Consider the following 25,989-nt stretch of genomic DNA (forward strand, 5'->3'; position numbering starts at 1 on the left):
ATGAGGGCTACGTGGGCAACGGGTGTGTGCAGATGCCAGCCCCGGCAGGACAGTCCCCACCCTCCACGTGAGTCACCAGCCACCCACCAGCACCTGGATTCACAGCCACAGCAAAGTTTTTTTTACTGCTTAAAACAGTCCCACTGGCACCCGTGGCCCCAAGGTCCCTGTATGTACCATAGCGGGCAGGCTGGGGGTGTCGGGGCACCGCAGGGGACGTGCATCGCATGGCAGCTGGCTTGCAGCAGCAGGCAGTTTCCGCACCCCGTAAGCCCGTCGTGTCCATGTGCATAGTCCCAGGCAGGCAGGCATGCTCCTGTCCCCCTGCCACTGCAGGGCCACACTGGGACCCACTGCCACTGCAGGGCCAGGCAGTGCTTGCCTCTGGCGTGGCTTGTGCCACAGGTCCCCTCTGGCTGCCAGCGCAGCCCAGGGCTGTCTGTCCCCTGTCCATAGCCAGCTGGAGAAGCCGGGCACTGACCAAGCCTCAGACGATGCTGTGCCTCACGCCGGGCTCACAGGGTGCCTGGAGGCGCAGAGGGGTCCCCGGCAGCTGCCGGCGGCAGCAGACACAGTGCAGGAAGTCGGCAACATTGTGCCGGAATAGCTGGCGGCAGGGGTGGAGGTACTGGAAGAAAAGGAGCATGAAGTAGATGCCCAGGCAGTAGCCGAGGAGCAGCTGCACCACCAGCAGTGGTGTGCAGATGTTCTCATAGACATCTGTCTTGAAGAAGTACCAGAGGATGACGAGTGCTGTGTTCTCTGCCAGCCGGACCACGTAGTACGTGGCCAGGCGGCCCCAGTTCTGCGACTTGTCAATGAGGTCCCGGTCGGCCAGCTTGAGCTGCACGGCTGACCAGCAGAACATGTTGATGCTGGCGTAGAGGAGGGTGAAGGCGCAAAGCACGACCACCGTGCCCACATGGCTGAAGTTCTTCTCGATGTTGTCAGGCAGGCGGGTGCCGCTTCGCCAGAACTGCACCCAGGGCAAGAAGAAGACCACCAGCAGGTTGGCCAGGGCGATGGGGATGATCCAGTGCTTGAAGACGGTGCTGAAGAGCACGAGAACGGCCACGCGGGTGGAGATCTCCAGGCTGCGCCACACCACAATGCAAAGGAAGGCCAGTGGCCGCAGCTGGACCTTGTAGTCATCATATTTGACCTGGATGGCCAGGATGTTGCAGACAAGCGCTCCGTAGGTGACCGACACCAGGCAGATGCCCATGAGGATGGCTGCAGAAAGAGAGGGCGAGGGGAGTCAGGCAGCATCGGGGACCGGGCTGTGTGTCCAGCCGCTCTGCTGCCCTGGGTGCAAAGCACGAGGCACCAATCCTGGGTGTGAAGTGGAGGGTGCCAAGCACTGGTGCGTGCAGCAAGAGGCTCAGTGCGAGTGCTGCTGGGACAGCTTGTGGCTGGTGACAACAGACCCCATTTTGAGGTGGCTGTGGGGGGAGCTGCAGGCAGCAGGAGGCCCTGCTCCCAGATTTTCTCCCCACACCAATAAACCAGAAGCCTTTGCCAAGCTGGGGACATTCCTGTGCTTGAACTAGGCACCACCCCCCTGCCCTGTGCAAGAAATACTGCTCAAGGGTGAGTGGGGCACAGTCTGCTGTGAGCATCCCTCTGCCCTCACCAGGGCCAAGAGCTGCACCTCTGTAGCTGACCATTCACCCCAGGACCATATCAAGAGCCTGCCTCATCCAGGGGCTTCAAATCCAAGGTCATTTCTAGGGAACTCATGCTCATATCCAGCGCAGCCAGGAAAACCCCAAGAGAAAAAGGGAAGCTTGCGGCTGCTCCCAGTCATGCCATGCCAGTGGTGGTGGCTGCGAGCTGCAGAGCTGAGCTGAGACACTCGAGCTGCGATGGAATCATCCAAAATGCATCAAGCAGGATTCACTTCCCGCATCTGCTGCTGGAGGAGCGCTGAGGCTGCTCCATCTCCCCAAAACATCCTCACAGGGGGCTGCGGCCACGGAGAGGGTTTCTGTGGAGCATCTCCCATGTTCCCCTTCCCGTGCGCCTGCTGTGGGCACAGAGGGCAAGGTCTGGGCTCCCAGCGTGGCCGGGAGAGCGGGTCGGTGAGGGCAGCTCCTTCACACAGTGCTGCAATTGGAATGGTGCAAGAGCACTCCCGCGTGCCTGGCTCGGTAACGTGCTGCAGCAGGAGTTAAAAGTTTGCTCTGGCACATCCAGCCCCCAAGCACATAAACATCCTGGGAGCAGGCAAGGGAGCCTGGGAGTGGGAGCTTTGGCTGTTGGGAAAGGCACAGAAATAGATCTGACAGAGGGACCGTGGGGAAGCCAGAGCCTGGAGCTAGCCAGAAAAAAAACAGTAACTAATGCAGACTGGACCACCTGCGGCAGGGACATGACATCTTTATGGGACAGGGCACAGGGTGGATGGCACGGCTCAGTGGGCAGCCACCTGCAAGGACCAGGGCTGGGAGCAGAGCCTGGTCACAGCCAGCTCTTCCCATTCTCCCCAGCTTCACTGCAAGCTGCAAAGCAGGGAGCTGAGCATCAGAAAAGCAAACCAGGGGATGGACAAGCGCCCAAATTCCACAGCTTGTGCTCCATGTTTGGGGGAGTCCAGTCCTTCACCAGCCATGCCCCCAGCAATGCCCCCCAGAGCTTTGTTCCGCTGCCACACCGGCACACACAGTTAAGGAGCTGCCCCCATGCCCCAGTAGGGTCCCACCTGCACAGCCCTGGGGAGCCCTGTGCCAGGCACCCTTACCTCGGGTGACAGGGACATACTTCTCCAAGACGCTGATGTAGAGCTGGAGGGTAAGCTGCGGGGTGGAGCCCAGGAAAGCCTGGATGACCGCCATGCGCTTGAAGGCGTTGCGGTGTGTGGCCAGCCGGCGCACCGAGTGGCCCACCTCCTGCTCCATCTCCACCTCGTAGCCTTTCCGCAGCCGCCGCTTACGGGTGATGGTCACGTAGGGTTCCTCCTCCTTCCCCGACCGGCAGTACACCACCAGGGCCTCCATGCACCTGCGGAGACGGGACCGCTGTCACCCCGCCAGCATCCCCGCTGCCCTCCAGCCCCGCTCCCGGCCCTTCCAGCCCTGCTCGCTCGGTGCTGGCCGGACCCTGCTCCTGCAGAGTTCAGCCCAACTGATTCAGGCAACCGTTCAGCAGCGCTGCCGGCAGTCCCTGGCCCTGGGATGTCAGGATGAGGGCAGGATCCCAGGATGTCAGGATGAGGGCAGGGTCACAGCAGGACCATGGCGATGCCTGGTGGCCGCTCCTCTTCTCCAGCACACAGGGTGAAGCGTGTGGGGCCGGGGGACAAGGGGTGCAACACCCGCTGCAAGGGGTGCAGCATCCAGGGTACAGAATAGCTTGCAGCAGAGCTACAGGAAGGGGTTAATCTCCCTTGGGCTCTGTTTTCCCCACCAGCACCAAACCTATCTCTTCCTCTAAGCAGAGGCAAGGGAAACTTTCTGATACTGTCTTTGATCTCTTCTTGAGCAGAAGGCTTCTACATTTCCTTCTTGGTGGGGACGGCAGGAAGGGGAGCGCAGGGTGAAGCAGAGTGTGACATGGGCAGATAAGACAGCGCTTCCGCAGTTCCTGGCACCCTCACGTGCGGGCAGGGGAGGTGGGTTTCTCCCACGCTGCTCCCCACTGCACGGCCAGCAGGCAGCGCGACCCCCATCCCCTCCGCACACAGCCGTGAAGCGGGTGTGTGAGGGCCAGAGGCCATCAGCAGAGGAGGACCCATCTGACAGGCTTGGCTCCCGCTCCGGGGACGGGCTGGCTCTGGGACCAACAGACACAATTATTTATGAGTGCTCATTAGGACAGCAGTAACTGCTGTGTTTCAGACCCAAATGGAATGAGGGTTTTGGATAAATCCTCTTGCTAGATCAGGCCAGCACTCATGGCTCGTTGCAAACTCTTAACGGGAAAACAGTTTCATCAAAATGCCTGGCTTCAAGGGCAGTCCCAGCTGGCTCCCGGTGCCCTGCCAGACCTTAGCAGGCTGGGCTCCATCTCCTGCCCAAGGAGCCAACCGAAGCAGCCGCTCGTGAGCAGCTCTGCCTGGCTTTTGCAAGTGGCCAAACACCATCGTAACCACCTCAGACAGCCACAGCCGGTGCGGTGTGAGCTGCAACACCACCGCGGGCCAGTACAGGCTGACGTGGACCTGCAGCCCTTCCACAGCTGGTGGCCCTGAGGTGAGACTCCCCGGCCACCTCTGGAGACGAAACGTGGTGACGAGGATGCCTCTGGCACCCTGCTTGTTTCCGGTGATGGAGGAAGCATGGTGCAGGCCGCAGTGTTTTTGCAGCTCTGCAGGTATGGCGTGCCCCAAAGCGTGGCTGCCGGCGTGCCCTGGTGGAAGGAGCCCCATGGAGATGACGGCTCTGCCACGCTGCCCACTGCACCCCCTGTGCGTTCTCCCTGAGCATGGCGGCCCGGGTGACAGCAGCCCCGGGAGCACTGCAGCATTCCCAAGGAGTGAGCGATCAGCACCTCTCTGCCTTGTGCAACACCCACTCCTTTGCCCTCCCCTCCCCACCATGGTCCGGTGGCCTCCCGGCTCCCATGCCACTCCTGCTCCTGCACTCATCTCCTCTCCTCCGTGTCCCATAAGCCCCCTCCCCGCCCCAGGACTGGGGACCTTTGCTGGGGGACAGGACCCTTGTTTCTATTCACCCTCAAGCACCCCTGCCAGGATTTGCATCTGTGCCCCCAGCCTAAGCGTGACCCTGGCAAACCCCACAGGCCGAGGGAAACGCCGGCTGCAGGCAGTGCCCGCGCACAGATCCTGCCCAGCAGCTGAGTGCAACAGGCTGGCAGAGCCCAGCCCTGCCCGGAGCCGGGATCCAGCAGGCAGGCGAGCAGGCAGCACCCCGGCACGATCCTGGCATGGCTGGAGAGGGGCAGCTGAGCACAAGACCCCCGTGGTCACCTGGTAGCAGTGGTGTCCCAGGGGAGGAGGGGGACAGGGAGCCGTCAGGAGCAGCTCTGGGCACGCCGGAGTGATACAGAGGCAGATTTCTGCTGACAGCCAGTGCCTGGGGCGCCCTGCCCGGACCACGGTCACCGCTCTCACCTGGGGCCCGCACCATGTGCCAGGGGTCCCCACGTCCCTTCCAGGGGTCCCCAGTGTCCCCTATCGCACCATGCCGGGGATCCGCGTGTACTGCTGGGGGTCCCCGTGTCCCTGCCGGGGGTCTCCACGTCCCCTACCATGCCATGCCGGGGGTTGCCATGTCCCTGCCAGGGGTCCCTGTGTCCCTGCCAGGGGTCCCTGCGTCCCCTATCGTTCCCCTGCTGGGGGTCGCCGCGTCCCTGCCGCGCTCACCTGATGAGGGGCCCGAGCTGGAGCAGGTGCATGAGCAGGACGAGGGGGCGGTCGCGGCTGAGGTCGCGGTGCACGAAGATGAGCGTGAGCTGCACCAGGACGGAGGGGCAGAGCACGAAGAAGATGGTGAGCGCCAGCCAGAAGCGGTCGTCGGAGTGGTCGTAGGAGAGGCAGAGGACGGCGGCCGCCGCCCCCTCCCCGCAGAAGAGCGCCGTCGAGAAGACGATGCCGAGCGGCAGCTTCGCCCGCGACGGGGCGGCGGGGGCGGCCAGCGGGCAGCCCCCGCTCGGGCCGTCCATCCCGGCCCCGGCCCGGCCCGGCGCGGCCCGGCCCGGCCGCTCAGCCCCGCCGCGGCTCCATCCCGGCTGCAGCGGAGAGAAGAGCCGGCTGCGGGGCGGGGCGGGCGGCGCGGGGCGGAGCGGGGCTCCCCCGCCGCACGGCGCCCCGACGGGCAGCGCCGGCCCGGCCCCGCCGAGCCGTGCCCAGCCGTGCCGAGCCCCGGCGGGGGGGGCGGGCACCCCGGCGGCGCTCCGGGCCCGCCCCGACGGGCACAGGGGGGCGGGATACCCCGCCGGGCCCCGACCCCTCCGTCCCGGGGCCCCGGCCAGGCCCCCCCGCCGTGCCCGCCACCCCCCTGCCCGGGGCCGCCCCGCGCGGCTGCACCCAGACCCCCGCCAGGCGCGGAGCCCCCTGCCCCGGTGCCCCCATCTTTGCCTGGGATCTTCCAGCCCTGTTTCTGCCGGGAGCCCCCACCCCAGGACACCCCCAGAGTGCCAGCATCCACGCCTCAGGACCTCCGGCCAGCTCAGGACCCCCCCTGCAGCACCCACCGTGGGACCCCCCCTTCCCCAGCCGTAGCCATGCCAGCCCCCATGGAACACTTTGGGTGTCCCCCAAGCCTCGGCGGTCCCCCCTAGGACCCCCCTGCCAAGTCCCGTGTCCTGACAGCTACCAGCCCACCAAGGTGCAGCAACATCGGGGGGTCCCCCTAGGGAAGAGCTGCCAAGCAGCCCCAGGGAGAGCGGGGTCCCACCGTGGGGCAGGAAGGGGTGCCAGTGAGGGTGCCAGCCCTGCCCGCAGCCAGCCCTGTGGCTTTCACTGGCCATCTGCCAGAGCTGCCTGTCCCCGCTACCACCCCAGTGCCGGGGGGCCCAGCTCCAGCCCCAGGGATGGGTGCGTGGGGCTGGCCCAGGGCACCCACCAGCCCGTGGCCCCGCTCTCTGCGGGGCAGCAAGTGGGAGGAAGGGTGCTGCCGAGCAGGGGGCATTTGGTATTTCGAAAGCCAAGCTTTGGCACAGGCACCCCTTCAGGTCTGGCGGGTGTCTGGTGTGTGTCTGCTGGGCTGGCCTCGAGATCTGGGTGGGATGTTGTGGGGCAGATGTGGTTCCTGCATCCTGGATGCTTTTGCCTCCAGGTGGGAGGTAGTGCAGACCACCTCGGCCTACAGCTGAGCAACAAGGTGCTTTTCCCATTGCCTTCAAGGCCCCACCTTCAAGGTGGTGGGGTATATGGACTCGCTGACAGAGCCAAACATCCCACCGCTGAACCCGCTGCTCAGCCCCACATCCCCTCCTGTCTGTCCCACCCATGGTCTGGGCCCGGAGAGGCCAGCTGAGCTCCACACCTCGGCCACCATCGCAGCAGCGGGAACACAGGGCTGGCTGGGCTGCTCCCCACACCGACGGCCGTGGGGGTCCCCGCTCTGCCCGGCAGGCGTGGTGGACCCCACCACCAGCCCCACCTGTGAGCGGTGGTGTGAGCCCATGCAGCTGCAGCGCAGCGATGCACACGCTGTCCTGCCCGAGCGCATGCTGCCTGCCAGTTACTCAGTCCAGCCTGGGCACACGCTGGCTGGCTGGGAGGGATGGGACAAGGCAAGGAGTGTCTGAGGTCATCCTGTTCTCCCTGGTTTAGGCAGACAGGGAAGTCTTAGGTAACTTTTCAAAGGCGCTCAGTGTTCACCCCTCGGCAGCCAGGCCAACTCACAAGGAGATGCCCACGCTAACGGCAGGGATGCTGTGTCCATCGCTTGCCCAGCCCCGTGCAAGCCAAAAGCATGAAACCTCCCAAAGCCCACACATGAGTTTCCCCCATTTTACCGGCTGGAAGCGTTACCAGGGCTATTGGGCTTATCAGCAGCAGAGCTGGGAATAAAACCGCCTGAGACCTTGGAGGCCACGTCTCTCCTGACAGCAGCTCCCGCACAGAAGCAATCCCAGTCCCTGCAGCTGCTCAGCGCTTTTCCTTCCAACGCTGAACAGCTGCTTTGGGAAACCGCAAACGCCATGAGCTCATAGGGACTGGCCTGACCGGCAGGGACAGGAGACCTACATGTGACCACTCAGCTCTGGTATGATAGTTACATATTTTCAAGCTGGTTTTGGAAAAAAGCCGCTCCAAAAAAAACCCAGCAGGGCAGAGGGCGAAGGGAGCAGTGTCCAAGCGAAGGAGCCTGACGGCCAGCCGAGTGGCTCCTGTGGACGCTCAGGGTGGGAGCTGCGCGCAGGCAACAGCTGTGCCTGGCTGGGTGCTCAGCCAGCAACAGCGCATCGCTCGGCACTGCCAACTGCGCCCACACCTCTGTATTAGCAGCAAGAGCAACGTGCAATTTATACTATTTATGCAACTTCCACTTATCCAAATTAAAAGCATCCCTCAGGAGTCTGGCAGGTCACCAAGCCCTTGGCTGAGCAATGCCTGGGCTTCGACTCATCGTATTTTTAATTTCATCTTCCTCTGCTTCGTGATGAAATACTTAAGAGCAATTGTTTAAGCAGTCAAGAATTCCAGTCCTGCATCCCAGAGTGCTGGCAGCTGTCAGGGGAATGGAGGGATGAAGCTTCACAGTGTTTCCCACATCAGTTATTACCCCATTTTCTGACCCAAGCATGGAGGGGCAGTGGGCTGTTTTCTGGTTCGTGCTGTGAGTCACCCCTCAAGCCTAACCCCACCAGTCTACAGCTCAGAGCTGTAAACAGCAGACCATAAAAGCAATCCGTGTCACAGATAGCATCAGCGAGCGATCCTGCCCCCGCTGCCTCCGCCACTCCCTGTACCTGCCGGCTCGACGCCTGCGCCGCTGCCTGCAAACCCAGCACAGCTTGGGCTGCCAGACACCCTGTGACACTGCCGTCACAGCGCTGCCAGCTGATCCAGAGCTGCGGTGAGCCAGGAGGGGCTGCCCAGGCACTGGGGACATCCTACTCAGGCATTCCCATGTGCAGTGGCCAGATCCTGGGCCAGCAGAGCGGGCAGGTGCTGGTCAGCCCTCTCTGTCAGTGCTGCTGGGAGCAGAGCAACCTCTAGACTGGGTGGGGTGAAGTGACCTTCAATATGATGGCAAAGCACCATGGAAGTGCCCATCCAGATATAACCGGAGGTGCTAAACAGAGGGGGACAGTGCTGGCATTTCTAGGACCACTTAGGAAAGTGGTGGGGTTTAGACGAGTTGCATCGATGTTACATAGTTCTGTTACAGCAGCACCTAGCAGCTCATATGTTTTGCAGACCTCACTGTCAGGAGCTGGAATAGGAAAGAAAGGCAAAGGGAAAGAGAAAGCACCTTTTGTCCCTGCCCCAGGGTGGCACAGTGCTGCCCAGGTCCCTGCCCTGTGCCTTGCTGCAGGCACCAGCGTCCAGGAGTCTCCCCCCACCCAGGGATGCCCAAGGCACCAGCCTGAGTCCTGCCACCGTGTACAGATGTCAGTTCCCTGGCTCCCACAAATGCCTGCCCTGTCCTGGAGAGCATTCTAACTTCATTATTTTCTTAATCCCAGCTTTCATTAGGTGTTTCATCCCTGTGTTCACACCATGTACTTTGAACACAGGGCTGTGGCAGCGGTGGCTGCCTGCTGTGTGAAACTCAGGGTTTGCTGGGCAGTTTTTCCAGCCTCTTGCACGCCTGCAGATGCATGAGGGCATTTGTGTGTGAGAGCCTGGGCTGTACATGGGGTGGGAACCGGCTCCCTCACCGGCTCTCACTCTGAAAATAGCCATGTCTGCTTTACACATGCCTGCCTGGTGGCTCAGCTCCTGTAAAAGGAAAAGAGAAAAGCTGTTTGTTTAGAAATGGCAGGGAGCTGCTTGCCAGAGCCCTTAAAGAGCCCAGCTTGGGAGAGCTGCTGGCAGGCTCCTGCAAGCTCTCCTTTCCTCTCGCCGGGGCACTGCCACCACACTAGGACCCGGAGCAGACATCGCTCCCAGTGCACTTGCTGGGACAGCCAAGCACACACCGCCGGCTTCCCAAATATAGCCCTGCACACAGAGGTGATGGCAGCTGCTGGGGTGCAGGGACAGCCATGCTGCCCCCCCACTGCCCTTTCAGATCTGAAACCTCCTCAGGAGCACGCACTGTGCTGGGGATTAAATATTTATTCAGCTGGTGCCACATGGAGCGATGGTGGGGATGTGTCGATCCCCAAAATACCCCGTGTGCTGGATGAAGTGGAAATCACAAAAAGTTCCTCAGCCTGGCAGGCAGTGCTGGGGGGTTCCCAGGCTTCTGTGAGCCGGGAACTTTTTACTTAGTTTGGAAATAGCTTTGCAAATGACTGGTTTTCACAGCCTGAACTGTTTGGACTTAACATTGTTTTCTCAGTAACTCAGCTGTATTTTTTCCTGCCCCAGCAGTCTGTGGAATAGTTTTTGCTTGGGGAAATATTTTTTCCATTCGCTTCATCATGCGACTGCTCTTACCGCTCCAGTTCCTCGTCCAGCTTCATTCTCTTATCCTGCTGGGAGAAAAACTCATGTCTGTCCTGAGGACCTCATCCCTCTAAATTTCACTGCCGGCTGGAGGCCGTGCTGAGACCGCCAGCAAGCTCGGTGCTACCAGAGCCGGGGTGCTGCCTGCTGAGCGGGCATGGCTGTGCTCCTCCAGCACGGCCCCCGCTGCTGCTGCCTCACGGCCTAAATTCATTAACAAGAAAACAGAGTTACCTTCCTCAGGTGCATTTATAGGTCTTTGCGATAATTACACATTTTGAAGTCATGCCTCTCTGGCTACAGTCCCAGCTCAGGCAGCGGGTGATGCTGTAACACTAAACCAGGCAGGAAGGGTTAAAATTACTTTTAATTAACTGATTCCCCCAGTCCCACCTGCTGTAACAGTATACAGCCCTGGCAGCGTGCTAACCCAGCCACGCTGCGACTGCGCATGCCCAGGCGCCCTGGCATGGTTTACAGTCTCCTTTCCCCCATGCTTTGCTGCGGGAAAGCAGCAAGAGTACTGTAATGCTCTCAGCAAAACCACTGTAGGTAAGGCTCGTAGCCATCACAGGGGCATCACCGAGCTGCGTGCACGCTGCAGGAGCAAGCTGGCAGCTTCCCCACGCAGCAGGCAGCGGAGCAAACCCCAGCGAGCTTGCACTCAAATCCAAGCCCCTCCTGGGAATTCCTGTGTGCTCTGGCTGGAAAGCACCGGGCCAGAAATTGGGTGAAAAGCAACGAGCTCTCCACACGCTTCCTCCGCTGCTTCTGCATCCACCGCAGGGTGGTGGTACCGACGGCAGGGGAGCGAAGAGTTCTCCAGAAAAACAACCTCCCTTGCCTAAAATAGCTTTGCAAAATGGTCGCTGGCCTGGTGGAGGGGAATGTGGCTGGTTTGCACCACGGCCTCCGTGCTGGCACAAAGTCGTGGTACAAACTGGCCTCACCCCCTGCTGCCACACCAGCCTACCAGCAAACATCCGTGGTGCCCCAATTCATCACCAACAGGTCGCTGTGGCACAGGCTGGTAATTATCTTGCATTTCCAGCCTGACCGCAGGGTGTTCGCCTGTAATTAGCTCTTGGGATTTAAGAGCTCGCATGATCCCGGGTTATCGTTAGCTGCCAGAGCCGTGCTGAGATTTAAAGGGACGATGCAGCTATTTGCACATCTACTGCCTTGGTGTGCTGCTGCCAGCCGATGCATTAAATAGAAAGATGAGTCCCTCCCCAAAGCCCGTGCATGTCTTCCCCCGCCATGGATGCCTTTCTGGGCAGAGTCGACACAGTCCCAAGCAAAGCAGAAGAGCTTGCAAATATTTCCACCTGGATTTTTTGTTCCTTGTCGTCACTTCGGTTTTGGTGCCATCCCAGGTCAAGGCTCTTGGTAAATGCTATAGGCAGCCCCTATAGCTCTGCATTGCCCACTGCTTTCCCTTGCAAGCTGTCACTCCCCATGTGCAAGCGCCCCAGCCCTGCCACTGCTGCCCCCCCAACTCTGCTCTTCACCCTGGGGGGTCCAAGGCAGGGTTCCCAGTGTGCCTGATGCTGGCTCAGGCGCATACTCACGGGGTCTAGGGCAGCCAAGGCAGGGCAGCCCGCCAGCCTGCATCCATCTGCACTTCTCCACGGTCCCTGTGGTTTCGCCTTCTTCCCTCGCCTGCGACACTCCGGTGGGTAGAAATAGCCCCAAAACACGTGCTGCCTTCCAAGAAGCGATGCCAGGGGCTGAGCAGCCCTGGTGCCCTGGGCTCAGCCCTCCCTCAGGGACTCCCACTGGCACCGGCGGCACCAGAGGGTCCAGCCCTGCACGGTGCCGGGGCACGGTCCGGTAACAGCTCCGGTGAGGAACATCTCTGGTTATCCGCCAAGATAATAAATTCTGCCTTAGAGTTTCTCACCTGGCAACAGTCACCAAGGAAACCCGGACGGCGGCTGCGGGTCCCCACTGGCACTACCTGGGGTGGTACCCACAGCGCTGGCAGAGGGGCTCCAGCTGCACCCCGGCTGGCTGCACGGGCGAGGGGCCACTCACCTGCTCTGCACTCCAAGCCCAGGCCCAGGAAAATGCCTGTCAGTCGGGGCTTGGCCCTCACACCGCCTCTCCAGAGTGTGTGTTTCCCATGATCTGGGGTGGATTTTGCGGTTTTCCCAGCCATTGAGCCGTGTGTGTGTGCATCGGGAGGGGTGACATGGAGCTGCCTCAGGCTTCTGGCAGGTTTCCCAGTTCCCAGCGCCAGTTTGGCCAGGGATTTTGGACACTTGTGTTAAAAGCAGCAGAGCCTCAAGTGCTCAGAGACCTCTGGAAATCCATCAGTGCCAGGGGAGGCCGTGCCAATGCCTCCAGGGCTGCCTGCCACACGGTGCTTCCCTATTTATAGCACCGGTGGTCGTGCATCTCCCTGTCCCAGCCTTGCGTCCGCTGGCAGTGCCACCCCTAGGCACAGGGGCAGGTGCTGGCACTTCCAGCAAGTCATTTCAACCCTGGTATGGCTCATTCTGCAAAAGGCTTCCCAGCCCCATGCTGCCTGCAAACCTGGTGCTGTCGCTGGTCCCAGCATACTGCCAGCACGGGGGCAACGGGGAAAGGCCATCAGGCTGGGGACAGGGCTCCATCCCTCGGCCAGGCTAAGGCAGCTGAGGTGCAGCCACTGCCCCGCCATCAGCAGCATGGGCATGAACAGTCATCCCAAATATTGTTGCACATAGCCGTGACACCAGTACGGATACTTCATCAATCATTAACCCCGCGCGGCTCCCTGCCCACGGTGCGGCTCTGGGGTGGCTCCCTCGCCCAGGGGTGGGAACTGAGCTTCCTGGCAGCATGCAGGGCTGGGGCAGGGGGCCATGCCCAGCCTGGGCTTACACTCCTGAGGCCACCCCAGAGCTGGGGGACACCTGGCAGCGTCTCAGCATCCTTGGCTTATGGCTGAGGCTTAGCTGGTCAATGTAGTGCTGCTGGTGTTGGCTGGTGTAGCATGGACTGAGGTGAGCCAGTGGGATCCCTGTTTGCTCCCCAGTGTGGCTTTTGGAGTGTCTCATGTCCTCTTCCCTCTGCACCTCATGCCACCCCGCCCCCGCCAAAGCTCCCACATCTCAGACACCCCCATGCGGCCTCCCCTCTGCACACAACAGCGGCAGCGTGCCAGGGAGGGCTGCCCTGGCTGGGGAGAGCAGCAGGAAACCTGAGGAGCAAGATAAGAGCTTTGTGTTTGCAGATCAAGGAGTTGGGTCTTTTTTGGCTTCACTGCCTGCCCCATTGTCCGAGGGTCCCCACCACCTCCCTGCTCCCAGCCAGGCGCCTGCTCGGGCTGGTTGGTATCTCTATTCCAAGCAGCACATCACCTGCTGCTGCTCAGGGGGTGCCTCCTTAGGGCGTGAAATACAAGTAGGGAGCAGTGATGTCCCCCAGGCCAGCACAGAGGGGACCCCGGGCAGGCAGTGGAGCCGTGCAGGGACTGCTCCATGCAGAGGCTGCTCCTTGCAGGGGCTGCAGAGAAACATCCATGCAGGGATTAGGCAGCAAGGAGCCAGGGACATGTTCGTTAGAGGAGACACTAATTCAGCTGGAAACCCCACGTGGGCTGTCAGGCAATGTCCCCACCACAAGCCATTTAAACCAGTGCTGGAGCTGCGAGGCTGCCTAGCGCCATGCGGGTAAGGCAGCGCAGTGCCATGCTGCCCAGTGTGGTGGGCAGCCCCGCGGCACTCCAAGTCCCAGTGGCCACCGGCCTGGGCCGACCCACCAGGATTAGGGAGACTGTGAGGAGTAAGTAATTTAAATCCAGATTAGATTTAAGCAGCTGCTATGCAAAAGGGATGTAAGCAGGGGCCACACAGTGGGGACAAGTGGGTGAGAGGCTGACTGGCACTTCTGAGATGCAAGAAGGGGCTGCCAGGGCAGGGTCTGGCTGTGGGGTCTGTGCCCGTGGAATATTGTCCAGGGGGCTGGGATTTATTCCCAGGCTTGGTTTGCGCGTACCAGGCTGGAGGTAGCAGTGCTGGGCCATGGGAAGGGGCACACTGTGGTGAGATGCTCCCCACCATGGGGAGAAAGCACAGGTAGGGGGACAAAGTACGGGGACATGTCGGGGTGTTTGCTTCGTAGGTGTCGAAGAGAGGCCATCCCTCCGCACCGGGCTGCCGAGCATGTTCCACCTCTTCTCTCACTGCTGGTCGTGGCTGCAGGCCATACAAGAACCCATCAGGTAGGTCCCTCTGCCGGCTCCTCAGGGCTCCCTGGGAGGCACAACATTTACCTGTGTGTTTATCAGCGAGGGCCCCATTGCAGTAACACTGCAAGAGTGGTGCCCATCGCAGGAACCATCCCCAAACTGCAGAGTAATGCACATGCGTGTCCTTGATGTCCCCCCAGCAGGCAGCAGCTGGGCAGGCAGGACAGCACGGTGGGCAGGGGTGCCCATGTGGGGAATGCTCCCCCTGTGCAAAGTCAGCGGTTCCCCAAAAAAGCTGGGGAGGATGAACTGAAACACTTGCCGTGTTTGCATGTGTCAGGAGATCTGGGTTAAGTCCTTGGGGATGGCCCTGCACCAGCCCGGGCAGGCACTGTGGGCAGTGAGAGGGTTTATGGTCCTCTCCCACCAGCGAGGACACTTTGCTGTACCGCTGGAGGTGGAGCCATGCCACCCACGTGTGGTCTGCATTTTTGAGGAAGAAAACAACACTGCGATTACTACTGTGGCTTGTCAACCACAGGGAAAGCGTTCTGCACATGGCTCAGGTGGAGCACATCACTGGAGACCAAATAGTACTGTTTAGCAACAGGAATAACCTCCTGAGTCCAGATAGAAGCTCATAAAATGTCCTTGCTGCCTCTCCCTAGCTGTGTATACCCACAGCTCACTGACAAGGAAGGACCCAAGAGTAATCATTAACTGCATGTAAGGAACAATCATATTGCCCTGTGCATATCATTGCTTAATCCTTTAAGATGTGAAAAGAGATCCTTGCCACAGGAAGCACGTTGAAGGCTCTGCAGTGTGGCTTGAAGGCACCAGAGCCAGGGTGGCTCCTGGTGCCCGTGCTTGCCCTCCCCAGAAAGCAGAGTGACTGTCCCTGCCCTCACCCTCAGCTCAGCCAGAGCCTGTGTCACCATCCTGCCCCTCTCCTGGCTGAAATACAGCTGCCACGGGCAGGGTCCCTTGCCCAGGGGCCCTGGGGCCAGCAGCGGTCACCACTCCCCAGGGAGCACAGCCTTCCTCTGGGATGCTCATCTGCTGTTGTCACTCCCCAGGAAGGTGACCCTACTTGTCTTGGGTCTGGACAATGCGGGGAAAACCTCTGTCGTCATGGACTTAGAGAGAGGTGAGGAGCAGCATGGCCCTGCAGCCAGCCTTGGCTGGAAGCAGCAGCTTTACGGTCCTTTGCAACCAAGTGCCCGAGCCTTGATGGACCGAGACCCTTGGAATACAGCTGCTGTGCTGGGAGAAGTGTGCGGGCAGCCCTGGCAGTGGGAGCAGGGCTGTGGCTGGAGGTGGCTGGGCACATGCCGCAGGGATGCTCCCGGGCTCCGTGTGCCAGCTCTGCTCTCTCCCCACACGCAGCGCTGGCCGGTGAAGTGCTGCCCGCGGCGCAGCCCGGCCAGACCTGCCTGCGGGTGGACAGGTTCGAGGTGACACTGGTGGATCTGCCCGGGGGCCAGCGCTCCCGCAGCGCCTGGCGCAGCCACTACAGCACAGCACACGGGCTCCTCTTCGTCCTGGACTCCAGTGACCTGGCTCGGATAGAGGAGGCCCGCAAGGTCCTGAGCCGCGTCCTGAGCCATCCCGATGTCTCCGGGAAGCCCCTCTTACTGTAAGGCCAAGTCCCCGGGATGCGACCTGTAGGGTTTGGGGTGAGGGGCAGTGGGATCCCGTTACTGTGGGGTGCGTGGCCATGCTGCTGTGGGGACGTGGTGCCCAGGGGTGCTGGGACAAGGGGACCCAAGCGGTGCTCGGGAGCTGGGAGCATCCCTGGGGAGAGGCTGGGGAGGGGGTTCGGGGCAATGCTTCCTCTGATCCCAGCCAAGGTGGGAGAAAGCATCCAGCCTCCGCCGCCGTGGTGCGGCGAGGCGCCCAGAGGCCGGGGTGACGGCCGCCCTCCGCTCCGCCGTGCCCCAGGCTGGCCAACAAGCAGGACGCGGCGGCCGCGCTGCTGCCCTGCGAGCTGATCGAGCGCCTGTCCCTGGAGCGGCTGGTCAACGAGAACCGCTCGCCCTGCCGCATCGTGAGTGCGGGGCTGCCCCCCGCCCCCGCCCCGCTGCCCTCCGCTCGCCGCCGGGGCTGACGCTGCCCCCTCCCGCAGGAGCCCTGCGCCGCCAACCGCGGCCCCCCCGCCGGCCCGGGCCGCGCCACCCTGCAGGGGCTGCGCTGGCTGCTCCGCGCCGCCCCCGCCGCCCCCGCCGCCGCCACGCCGCCCGGCCCCGGCCCCAGGGCCGCCCGCGGCCGCCTGCCCGCCCGCAGGTGGGTGCGGGTCTCCCTGGGGGCCTGTCCCCGTCCCCCTCCCCGTCCCCGTCCTGCCGCGCTCGCCCCGACCCCCCGCCGCGCTCTCGCCCCGGCAGGGACCCGCCGCCCCCCGCGGAGGATGCCCGAGGCGGCGCGGGGAAGACGGGCGAGGACCGGCCGCTGCGGCCCGGCCGCCGCCTCCCGCCCCCGGTGAGTGAGCGCCCCCGGGATGGGCCGGTTTGGGAGCGGGGGTCCGGCACCTTCCCCTCACCCCCCTCACCCTGCCCAGGAGGAGAGCACCAAGGGCCCCGGCAGGAGGAAGAGGAAGGTGAAGGTGAAGAAGAAGGGCTTGGGGCAGCCAAGCCCAGATGAGGAGCCGGAGGGACCCAGAGGAGGGGGCGACAGCCAAGCAAGTGCTGCCAGAGGGCTGCTGCCCCACAACAGTGTTGGGCAGGAGGAGCCCACAGCCACCAGGATGGCTGCCCCCCACCCAGGTGAGGGGGGGTGGCCAGCACACCACACAGCAGGACCCCCAGAGCCACCTTACAGGGTGGGTCTGGGACCTGGCAGCGAGCTGGACCGGTGGTCCCCGCCACCTCCACTAGCTTTGCTTGCAGACCAGCTGGGTGCGGAGCGGGACCGCAGGCGTCCGACTGGGGAAGAGGAGAGACACCTCTGAGCATCGCCACAGGGGCTGATGCGCAGAGGTGATGGAGGACTGCGGATCTGCCAGCAGCAGGCCTCTCAGCTGGTTTGGTGACAAAAGCATCCTTGCCTAGATGTGGTGCCTGAAATTTTGCATTTCTCCATCCAGTGCAGGGCATGAAAAAGAAAAAGAAGAAGAAAATCAAGAATAAAATCAAGTCGCAGGAACCTGCCACAGAGCAGCAGCGTGAGGAGGTCTCAAGCACCTTTGGTTGGTATTTCCCAGGACAGATTTTGCTGAAAAGCATCGGCAGGTCTGGCCTGCTGGCAGCCGGGTGTGAGCTGTGCAGGAGCCCTTGGCCGTCGGGTGCTTGATGTGGGGACACGGGCACAAGCAAGTGCCGCTGCAGGGTGAGGTGGGGGCTGTTGGGGAGGCAGATGCTGCTGCCTCTGCCTTCAGGTGGGATGCAGGGTGGCCATGTGAGCGCACTGTGCTGGAGGCTGGGGTGTCCTTGCAGCCCTCACTTAGTGCAGGCTGCCAGGTGAGCCCTGGAGCTGGCCCCTGTGTTAATACCTGACCGCTTCGCTTCCTCCCAGACTTGTACCGCCGGGCGATGCTGGCTCTGAAGATGAGGCAGGAGCAGAGGAAGCAGTCATCTGCCATTGCCCCCTGAGCAGGGAAGGTACATCCCAGGGGATGTGTGGTTCCAGGGGAGCCCAGACTGCAGTGGCAGTGGGACCCATGTGCGTGCAGAGCTTCTGGTGTGCTTGGCCAGGGTTGGCAATCCTTAGCCACGGGTCCTGAGGCATAAACAGCATCATTGTCCTCTGCATGGCTTGAAAACCGGGGATCCACTGGAGCAAGCCAAAAGTCCCTTTGTAAGACGCCTCTGTGGCAGCCGGTCTGCAAACCCATCTGAAAAGGGAACAGTCGGCCACTTGCCGACCCCGTGTTAATATTCTGTGGAAGACTCAGTCTGAACCTGACCACGTCTGCGGAAGAGAGGAAGATCAGAGCAAATATCCCAGGGGAAAAGCCTGTCTCTTGAATTGACCTATGCCCAGACAAAGCTGTCTTTGCAGGTCAATCCCTGGCTGCTGCCTGGACAAGTCTCCCTTCCTGCTGGTGAAGGTGGGAGGGTAGTCATGGATGGTCTGCAGAAGAGCTTTACCCAGCTGCCAGCATATCTAGCAGGGCTGTCGGGGGCCCTCTCACGTGGTGGAGGACGGTGATGCCTGTGTTGTCTAGGCATCCTTGCAGCCCTCGGTGAAGGCTTAGCTCAACGGCAGCTGGTGGTAGAGGCTGCTGGACGTTCCTTCCCCAGGATTGTTCCTCCTGAGCCTGCCATCCTTCCAGGAGGGACAGCAGTGCCCTGCAGGTGATGCAGAATCCTCCTGTGTCACTGACAGCCTGGTCCCCTGCAGCCCCGGGCAGTCCCTGACCTGTGCTCAGCTCAGCTCTGAGATGGGAGAAGGAGCAGCACCCACATCCCAATACAACCTGCCTGTGGCCCACACCACCACAGAGCCATGCTGTTGTGGGGGCTGGGCTGTGCCGAAGGGCTCATGCTGCCCGGCTCCAGCTGGGTGCACGTGTAGGGAAGCCACCCGTCAGCCCTGGAAACACTTCACGTGAAATCAGGAGTGCAGCAATTTTCCTTTCACAGTTGCAACAGCGTTAGGACGTGAACTGAGCTCAGCAGCAAAGCATGAGTCGTCTCTGCTCCCATGATTACTGATTAACAGGCGATGCCTTTGTAATCCAGGGGAAGAAAAAACATTGAAGGCGTTTCCTTGGCAGGGCTGAAAAGGGAAAAGCAGAGAAACTCTGGCTACTCTGCTTTGCCAGTCTGCTGTGAAGTTCTAACTCTGCCACATTCAAATGTCAGTGATTAGGAATTAATCGTAAATAAATTGTAAATGACAAGAGCACAAATCAATACTGGTCTGTAAATGCAGCACTTTTCGTAAACCCTTGCCTCTGGTGGAGATGCCTGCAGTGCAGATGCTGTGGGCAGTGCGGGAGGACCCATGCCTGCAGTGGAGCCCCTTCTCCTGGGGTGGGTCGGGGCCATGCATGCCCCTGTGGTGGCCGGGCTGCCAGCCAGGCTCCTGCCACCAGGTCACAGATGTCCGCAGGACCATGGGGAGAGAAACATCAAAAGTTTATCCCCTCTAATGGCTGCTTTTCGCATGCCCACCGGGTCTTGGGGGAGGCCAAGCCCTCCCAAACAGCTAGCATCCCAGTCCATGGCTGTGCTGGGGCTAAGCCTCAATTGCCACGGCTCTGAAATCGCGTGGGGAGTGGGAACTGAGTGGGTCTGGGGGCGTCTGGCATGGCCAACAGCCAGCTCCCTCTGGTGCTCCCTGCGGCTGGGCCATGCGGCTCCTCGGCATGGGCACCAGCATGTCCTGCAGGTGTGTCCCGTGTGTCCCGTGTGACACCCACAGCCGGCGAGACAAGTCCAAAGGCAGAACTGGCCTGGCTGGTGCTGCTGGGCAGCTGAATGAAACTTTCCCTGGGAGCAAGCTGCAAGAAACTGGTTTGGTTGATCTAATGCACTTTCCCCTAATACAGTGATCTCCAGAGAGCAGTGCTACAGGCAATTCAAATATATTTCGAAATCAAGTCCCCTGATCCTAGTGTTTTCATGACTGTAAAGCAGCTAATTCCTACAACAACCAATATATAATCCCCGTCTGCACCAACCAGGAATACGACTTTTATCTTCTTTAGAAGGTGAGCAGCAACTACTCAGTGTTAAAAATGGTCTATCTCAAAGCTAGAAGCATCTCAGAAATGGGATCTTGAGATCTATGGGATCAAAGACAAACCAAAATATATTAATTAATGGCTACTCTGTGCCATGGGGTGATGGGCTGGGCTGCTCCTGCCACACGTGAAAAGTAGTGGCAGTAGCAGGGGGTGCACACAGGGGGTGGGCAGGGTGGGCAAAGGTCCTTTTTCCATCGTTCTCCTCCTGCTGTTTGTCTACAGCCCAATAGCTGGATAACCAGCAAGGGAAGGAGGTCTCTGGGAGGTATGGCCCTTGGTGGCACTGCCTGCTGTCAGCGGGGCGAGGTGCAGCTCTGCCCAGGCTGGTCCTGGCATCTCTGAACTGCTGGCAGGTGCCCAGCCGTGGTGCTTGCCTTGAGGAGATGTCCTCAAAAGTGAGATGGTGGTGAGTGGCACCCTCCCACAAACTGAGTTTTTTGGAAAACTCTGGAGCTCCAAACACACCAAGAAGCACAAAGTGATGCAACAACAGCTGCCCTGGGGAGATGTCTTCTGTCCATTGACGCAGAAAGTCAATGGTATCAGTATAATTTCCTGCAGCAAGGGCTGGAGCCAACTGGCAGATACAGCCAGGCTTTGCATTTAAGCACATCCTTCTTCTCAGGTTTCCAGAGGAGCTGTCTCGGGACGGCCAGGTTAGGCAAAACCTGGTTCCTGCTTCCACGAGTGTTTTCGTGGTGCCTCAGCCTGGGCTGCGACTGCATTTCTTGCAAACTGATGATGCAGAAGCATGTGTGAGTTTTGCTTGTCTGCAGCCCACTTCCCTGTGATGGTGCTTGTTCAGGGAACCTGCAGCTGCCAGTGTGGCCACCAGCAGTTCTCTCCATGGCATGTGTCCTTCTAAGCTTGAAGGATGGAGGGAGGGAGGGTGTGCTTGTCAGAGCTTTGCGAAAGTTGGTGGTGGTTTGTATGGTGCCAGGAAGAGATGAAGAAATGTTTCAGCGAGTGCCTGTGGGCATACACCTACACTGTGGCACAGCTGGTCCCATCTCCTCATACTGACGTTGCTTTGCACAGTCAGATTTTTTCCTGATGCCTGTTATCACTATCAAAATGTAACTGTGTGGGCTGAAATTCAGGGGGTAGGGGAGAGACTACTGCTCTTTTCAAGAAGAGGAATGTGAAGAGCATTTCTTGGTCAGTGCTAAAAACACTGCTGAGCCCTCTCTGGCTCATCATCAAGCTTTCCAGGCAGCAGGAAGACCTGGAGGAGAGCCTGGTAGATGGGACGATGTGGCAAGGCTGCTGACCCCTCCAGCTGCACCCATGGCCCTGCTGTGCTTTCCCCCACTTCTTTATGCTTTGCTTTCTGCCCACTGGCTGGGCTTAGCTAATAATTACACTTTTTTTTTAGCTCCTCCTTTCTCCTTTCTATCCCTAGGAGAGGATGGGGAAGGTGATGTTGACCCTGAAATCTCCTCTGAGAGCCCTTACCTTGTCCCACAGATGTGGACAGGGCAGGAGATCCCCACATGGCAAGCTGCTAAGATGCACAGGTGTTTCTCCTGCTATACATCCACTATTGTGTTTTATTCACAAAACCTCAATTGTGTATTTTTTCCCCCCTATGTGAGCCTTTCCAGAGGAGTGTGAACCATTGTGGGTCTCACCATCATTTCCAGCTTTGGGATGCAGAGATCCTTCGGGAGTCAGCCTTCCCGGCACCTGCAGTGAGGAAGCCTCACACTCCAAGGGGCAGGATGGGTAAGGTGAGCTGGTTCTGGGGAGCCGTGGGGTGGCATGACCCAGCAGCAGCCAGGTCTGACAGGGAAAAACAACTTTAAGAAGAGACAGAGATTTGTGATTGTGTGAAAAACATGATGGTTCTTTGTCTGCTCCTTCACTAACCCCAAATTACAGAAAAGGAGCCAGGCAGCAGTTTTTAAGAGAGCATCCCAGACACTGGGATTTGAACATTGATTTAGGGCTGTAAGGGTAACTAAGTGCAAGCAGAGCGATGCTTGCTGTTGGGTGTTTTGCAAGGCAAATGCCACAGGCCACATCCTGAGGGGTGCCTGTAGGTGCTCCTCATTCCCCATCAGCCTCCCTGTAAATCCCATCATGGTTTGCAGGGCATATATACAGCCAGGGCAAGCCCAGAGCTTTCCCGGGGACAGAGCCTGGGACTTGGGCTGGAGAAGGTCTTTCCTACGCAGCTCTCCCCTCTCTGTTCCAGATCAAAGTTAGAAACATTTCTTGGCCCACAGCAGCAGTGGCCAGTGGGGAGGCGAGCAGCCTTTGCTCTCTGGCTTTGCTATCCCTTGGGATAGGGCTGGAGGAATCCAAACTGCTGATGGGGTGGTGCTGAGGCGTGCCTCTTTCTCAGGTTACCTGCTTGCTGAAACTGGTTAAGTATGTATACACTTTAAATAAATATCAGCAAGGCTAGTGGATTTTAAACCTTGAAATGGGTGTTTGTGTTGATAAAAGCCTGGGGTGGATTTTTTTTTTTTTTTTTTTTTTTTTTTTAGCTCAAGAAGTTGATAGTTATGTACACTTTCTCATGCTTGCAGTCCCTGCCCTCTGACTCAGGTGGACTGGGTGCCAGCATGTTCTGGTGGCAGTTTCTTACCAGAGTCAGAAAAAAGAAGTGTTGGGAAATACTTTTATTTTTTTCTGGGTAAGCTCACTAGGGCACAGCTGATTTCCATGAGATCATTCAAAAGACTGAGTTGAAAAATGCTGGCATGTGGTATTGGACAGCTTTCCCCCCCCTCCAGCTCTCAGAAGCCGCGTGCATTGAATAATGAATAACCATACACAGGGTTGCTTTTGCGTTTTTGTTATCAGTTGTAGATCATCTGTTGTATTACATTGAAAATGAGAGCTGGAGTGGTCGCTGTCATGTATTCTGCAGAACTGCTAGAAAAAACAGGGCTTAATTAGGTGAGAGTAACTCCCTAAGCTTCTGTTGATTGTTATGAAAGAGGCTATTAAGACTTTGCAGGGAAAGAGAAGATAACGAGGACTGGAAATTAAGAAAATATGAAACTTTCCCTTTCTAGGTTAAATGAGGCTTGTTGAAGACATTATTGCTGGCAAGAAGAGAAAGGATATAATCCAATTTATTTAATGGATGTATTTGTCTCCGGCTACAAGGGGATGTGCTCGAGTCTGAGGTATATAAATTTGTCATATCATGTACCAAATATATTTGTTGGCTTTTTCCCCCTCTTGTAAAAAGCCTGTTTTTAAAAAGGGAAATTCGGTTGACTAAAATTGGTTGTCTTTTTCTTTCATAAATTATCACTCTTAGTCACTGCATATTTGAATAGGTGATTTCAGACTATAAGGGGGAAGTGCCTCTTGAGAAAGACTATCAGTGTATTAATTAGAAGGGCTTTTGCTACACAGTATCACTGGATATGAGATCAAGAGCCATTTTATTAACCAAAACTTTTAATTTTAAAGTCTTCTGCAGCAATCAGAGCTCAGGCCTTGTCTGTGAGAGAACTTTCACCTTGTTAAACTGCATTTATATTTCAGTGCAGCTGGGTTTAGCAAGACTCTAGCCCAAATACCTGACCTGGTCGCATAAATCTTTTTCTTGATACACAAGCTGTGCTCTGCATTAGACTTTACAACTCATCTTCCATGTATAGTGCAGCTGTAGGAAGAGATTTGGGGGGTGATATTGTAGGTCTTCTGTGTTTTGTTTTGGTTTTTTTACTAGGCTTGTGTTCATAGGTTGCAACAGGTACATATGTGGCATAGGTACAACAGCTTGCAGCTACCAGCATCTGAGCTCTGTGTTCTGTTCCAGCAATGAAAGCTGCTGGTGGAGTAATAAATTGATTTAAAATGGGCTTGGGGGTGGAGAAAATGATATGCAAATCCCCTTGCTCGTTGGACACCACAGCGTGGGTGCTGCTGCTGAGTCAATTCTGTAGTGCTCAGTGCAGGCTCTGAATTTGCCTCTTCCTTCCTTTTTCCAGGAACGCTGGGGAAAGCCCAGAAGCACTCCTTGGGAGGTCTCTGCTGCAGGTTGTGACTTCCCAGAGGAAGTCATAAGTCTGAAGCAGATGTTTTTGGCACAGGCTGCAAGGCAGGACTTTGAAACTGGTACTGGCGATGCTCTCCACTGATGCTGGTCTGGCCCCGCTGAGCTGGCTGGGTGCTGGGATGTGCAGGTGCTGAGGGGAGCACTGAGCCATGCCTCCGTGCAAAGCCCTCTGCAGAGTTACTGGCTTCCTTCCTTCATGGGTGTTTTGCAAGTATGACACAATCCCTCCTTGTAACACCCTCGCCAGCACACCAGCATGCTGAGTGCTTGCTGGCCATCCCAGCCAAGACCTGTTTTTTGCAGGTGGATGGGCATGAGCGGAGGGTGAAGCCTGCACCCTGCCCTGGTGAGGGGCAATGAGAAATAGCCAGAGATGTCAGCAGCTAAAGGCTGTATGTGGGACTCCAGCAGGTACAGTGTTTGGGTGGCTTTGGCCACTGTCAGAAGGCGAGCTCCTGGTCCTGTGCGTGTTGGTCAGCCCTGAGCTGGCAGGGCAGGCAAAGGCCATTGCAGGGTGGATTTGAAAATCTCTGGTGTGAGCAGGCAGCAATTCTGCCTTGGGATCTGCTGGCAAAAATGTTCTCCTTTCTTATGAAACAAAATTTGTCACCAAATCGGTGAAGGATCTGCCCCATTCAGGAGAAGGGGAGGGGGTAAAAAATGATGTTGTCAGCTCCTCCTGGGCATCCTCCCAGGGAAGAGCTCCTGGCACATGTCGGTGCACCCACAGGCAAGCACAGAGCCCTGCCAGTCTGCAGAGCACCATGACTGTGGCACCCCTGAGCATGAGCTCATGCTTCCCCAGATGGAGACGGCCTGGGATGGTTCTCAGGGGAAAAAAAAAAAAAAAAAAAAAAAAAGTGTTTTGAAAGCGGGTGGCTGGGGTGGTGGTCAGCAGTGGGTGCCCTTTCCCCAGTCGTCTTGCCCAATGTGAGGACGAGCTCCACAAGCAGCAAGACAGCAGGGAGGTCACACCCTTACAAAAAAATTAGCTGTCTAAACTGTTGGATTAACAAGATTTACTTCAAGCCATGACAACATTAAAAATGAACCTGTAATACTCGTCAGGAGGTGGGGTGGACCTTGAAGAGAAATCTTACATCTCCGCTGACTTCATACTCCACTGGATATTATAAAAATCCATCAAATTGTTTTAAGGCTTGACAAAGCCGATTGCACCTTCTACCAACAGCTCTCATCCTCTGACTGTCCACACGATGGCAGAAGCAGCAAAGACCAGTGCAAAAATAAGTGGTTTTTTAAAAAAAAAAAAAAAAAAAAAGGCAGTGAGGGCTAGCTTGTGTCCCAAGGTCACTAGGGAGGCTGGTTCCCACCTCCTGCCAAGCTGCCTGCCAGGGACTGGGGTTCAAACGCCTCCGTCACTGTGAGCATGAAAAGCGAAGGTTACAGGACGTGAAAACTCTTCTGTGAAAGCTTTTAATGGACTCTCCCAAGCTGCGAGTGGTTCACAGCAATCCTTTGGGTCACTCTGCTCACACCCTGGTTGGCAGCCTGCTGAGAGCTTGGCAGATGTACTGGATCACCAGTTTTAAATGCTAGCTGGAGTGGTGATGGGTCCCACCTGAGCTGTATTGTGCACAGTTCTCCCTGGGACCTGCCCTTTGCAATCCCCTGGCTGTGGGCTGGGCGTGCTGGGATGCAGGATGGAGCCCCTGTCGGCTCTGTGCAGGAGGCCCCTTTGGTCCTGCCCTTGCCATGTGCGTTACCCACATGGGGACTGGCTGTTTGTGGCATTAAAAGGTGCATTAAAACCAGATTCCCTTGTAAAAGACCTGTGAGCTGACACACTCGCTACTGAATCAGCCGTTGAATGGTGTGGGCTGTTTCAGGGTGTGAAAAAGCTCAGTCAGGGTTGTTTTGCTTCCTCTCTGTGGGGATGGTTTCTGCTGAGGTAGGGGTTTCGCTGCCCTGAGGCCACTGTGTCAGCAGCAAAAGGGGGGATGACAGCTGCCTCGATTTCTCCAGTGAAATCATGGCTTTGGCTGTGCAGGGTAAGTAGGGATGCAGGTGGATTTCAGCATTCTGATCCGTGGCAGGAGGCTTTGCTCTAC

At 58.4% G+C, this 25,989-nt stretch overlaps 2 protein-coding genes across 9 annotated transcripts; one reads left to right on the forward strand and one right to left on the reverse strand.

The window, feature by feature from the left end:
* Nucleotides 1-104: 104 nt before the first annotated feature.
* XKRX (XK related X-linked) lies at nt 105-11,719 on the reverse strand. 3 transcript variants are annotated; one of them, XM_080366062.1, is made up of 5 exons: nt 11,599-11,719; nt 10,262-10,362; nt 5,324-10,053; nt 2,741-3,000; nt 105-1,233 (listed from the first exon to the last, which is right to left on the reverse strand). In XM_080366062.1, exons 3-5 carry the CDS (start codon nt 6,910-6,912, stop codon nt 488-490), a joined length of 2,595 nt encoding a protein of 864 aa, XP_080222188.1. In that variant the 5' UTR covers nt 6,913-10,053; nt 10,262-10,362; nt 11,599-11,719; the 3' UTR covers nt 105-487. The 3 variants fall into 3 exon arrangements, with proteins under 3 accessions (XP_080222188.1, XP_080222189.1, XP_080222187.1); XM_080366063.1 differs by having other exon boundaries at nt 5,324-10,056; XM_080366061.1 differs by having other exon boundaries at nt 5,324-10,362.
* Nucleotides 11,720-13,127: 1,408 nt separating this feature from the next.
* Nucleotides 13,128-19,569, forward strand: ARL13A (ARF like GTPase 13A). 6 transcript variants are annotated; one of them, XM_080366078.1, is made up of 10 exons: nt 13,128-14,237; nt 15,284-15,354; nt 15,594-15,843; nt 16,149-16,254; nt 16,333-16,490; nt 16,589-16,682; nt 16,762-16,966; nt 17,287-17,388; nt 17,715-17,800; nt 18,201-19,569. In XM_080366078.1, the coding sequence occupies exons 1-9, from the start codon at nt 14,179-14,181 to the stop codon at nt 17,789-17,791; spliced, it is 1,122 nt and encodes a 373-aa protein (XP_080222204.1). In that variant the 5' UTR covers nt 13,128-14,178; the 3' UTR covers nt 17,792-17,800; nt 18,201-19,569. The 6 variants fall into 6 exon arrangements, with proteins under 6 accessions (XP_080222204.1, XP_080222203.1, XP_080222201.1 ...); XM_080366077.1 differs by having other exon boundaries at nt 17,715-19,569; XM_080366075.1 differs by having other exon boundaries at nt 13,128-14,021; nt 14,138-14,237; nt 17,287-19,569.
* The last annotated feature ends 6,420 nt before the right edge of the window (nt 19,570-25,989 follow it).

Source organism: Falco punctatus (assembly GCF_963210335.1).
Source record: "Falco punctatus genome assembly, chromosome: 15".
Classification (NCBI taxonomy): Eukaryota; Metazoa; Chordata; class Aves; order Falconiformes; family Falconidae; genus Falco; species Falco punctatus.

Coding starts and splice junctions, on each gene's coding strand:
- XKRX (XM_080366062.1), bottom strand. CDS start 6,912: ATGGGTGGGACAGACAGGAGGGGATGTGGGGCTGAGCAGCGGGTTCAG. Junction 3,001..5,323: donor CAGCTCGGGCCCCTCATCAG/GTGAGCGCGGCA, acceptor CCGTCTCCGCAG/GTGCATGGAGGCCCTGGTGG. Junction 1,234..2,740: donor GTATGTCCCTGTCACCCGAG/GTAAGGGTGCCT, acceptor CTCTTTCTGCAG/CCATCCTCATGGGCATCTGC.
- ARL13A (XM_080366074.1), top strand. CDS start 14,179: ATGTTCCACCTCTTCTCTCACTGCTGGTCGTGGCTGCAGGCCATACAA. Junction 14,238..15,283: donor GCCATACAAGAACCCATCAG/GTAGGTCCCTCT, acceptor GTCACTCCCCAG/GAAGGTGACCCTACTTGTCT. Junction 15,355..15,593: donor CGTCATGGACTTAGAGAGAG/GTGAGGAGCAGC, acceptor CCCCACACGCAG/CGCTGGCCGGTGAAGTGCTG.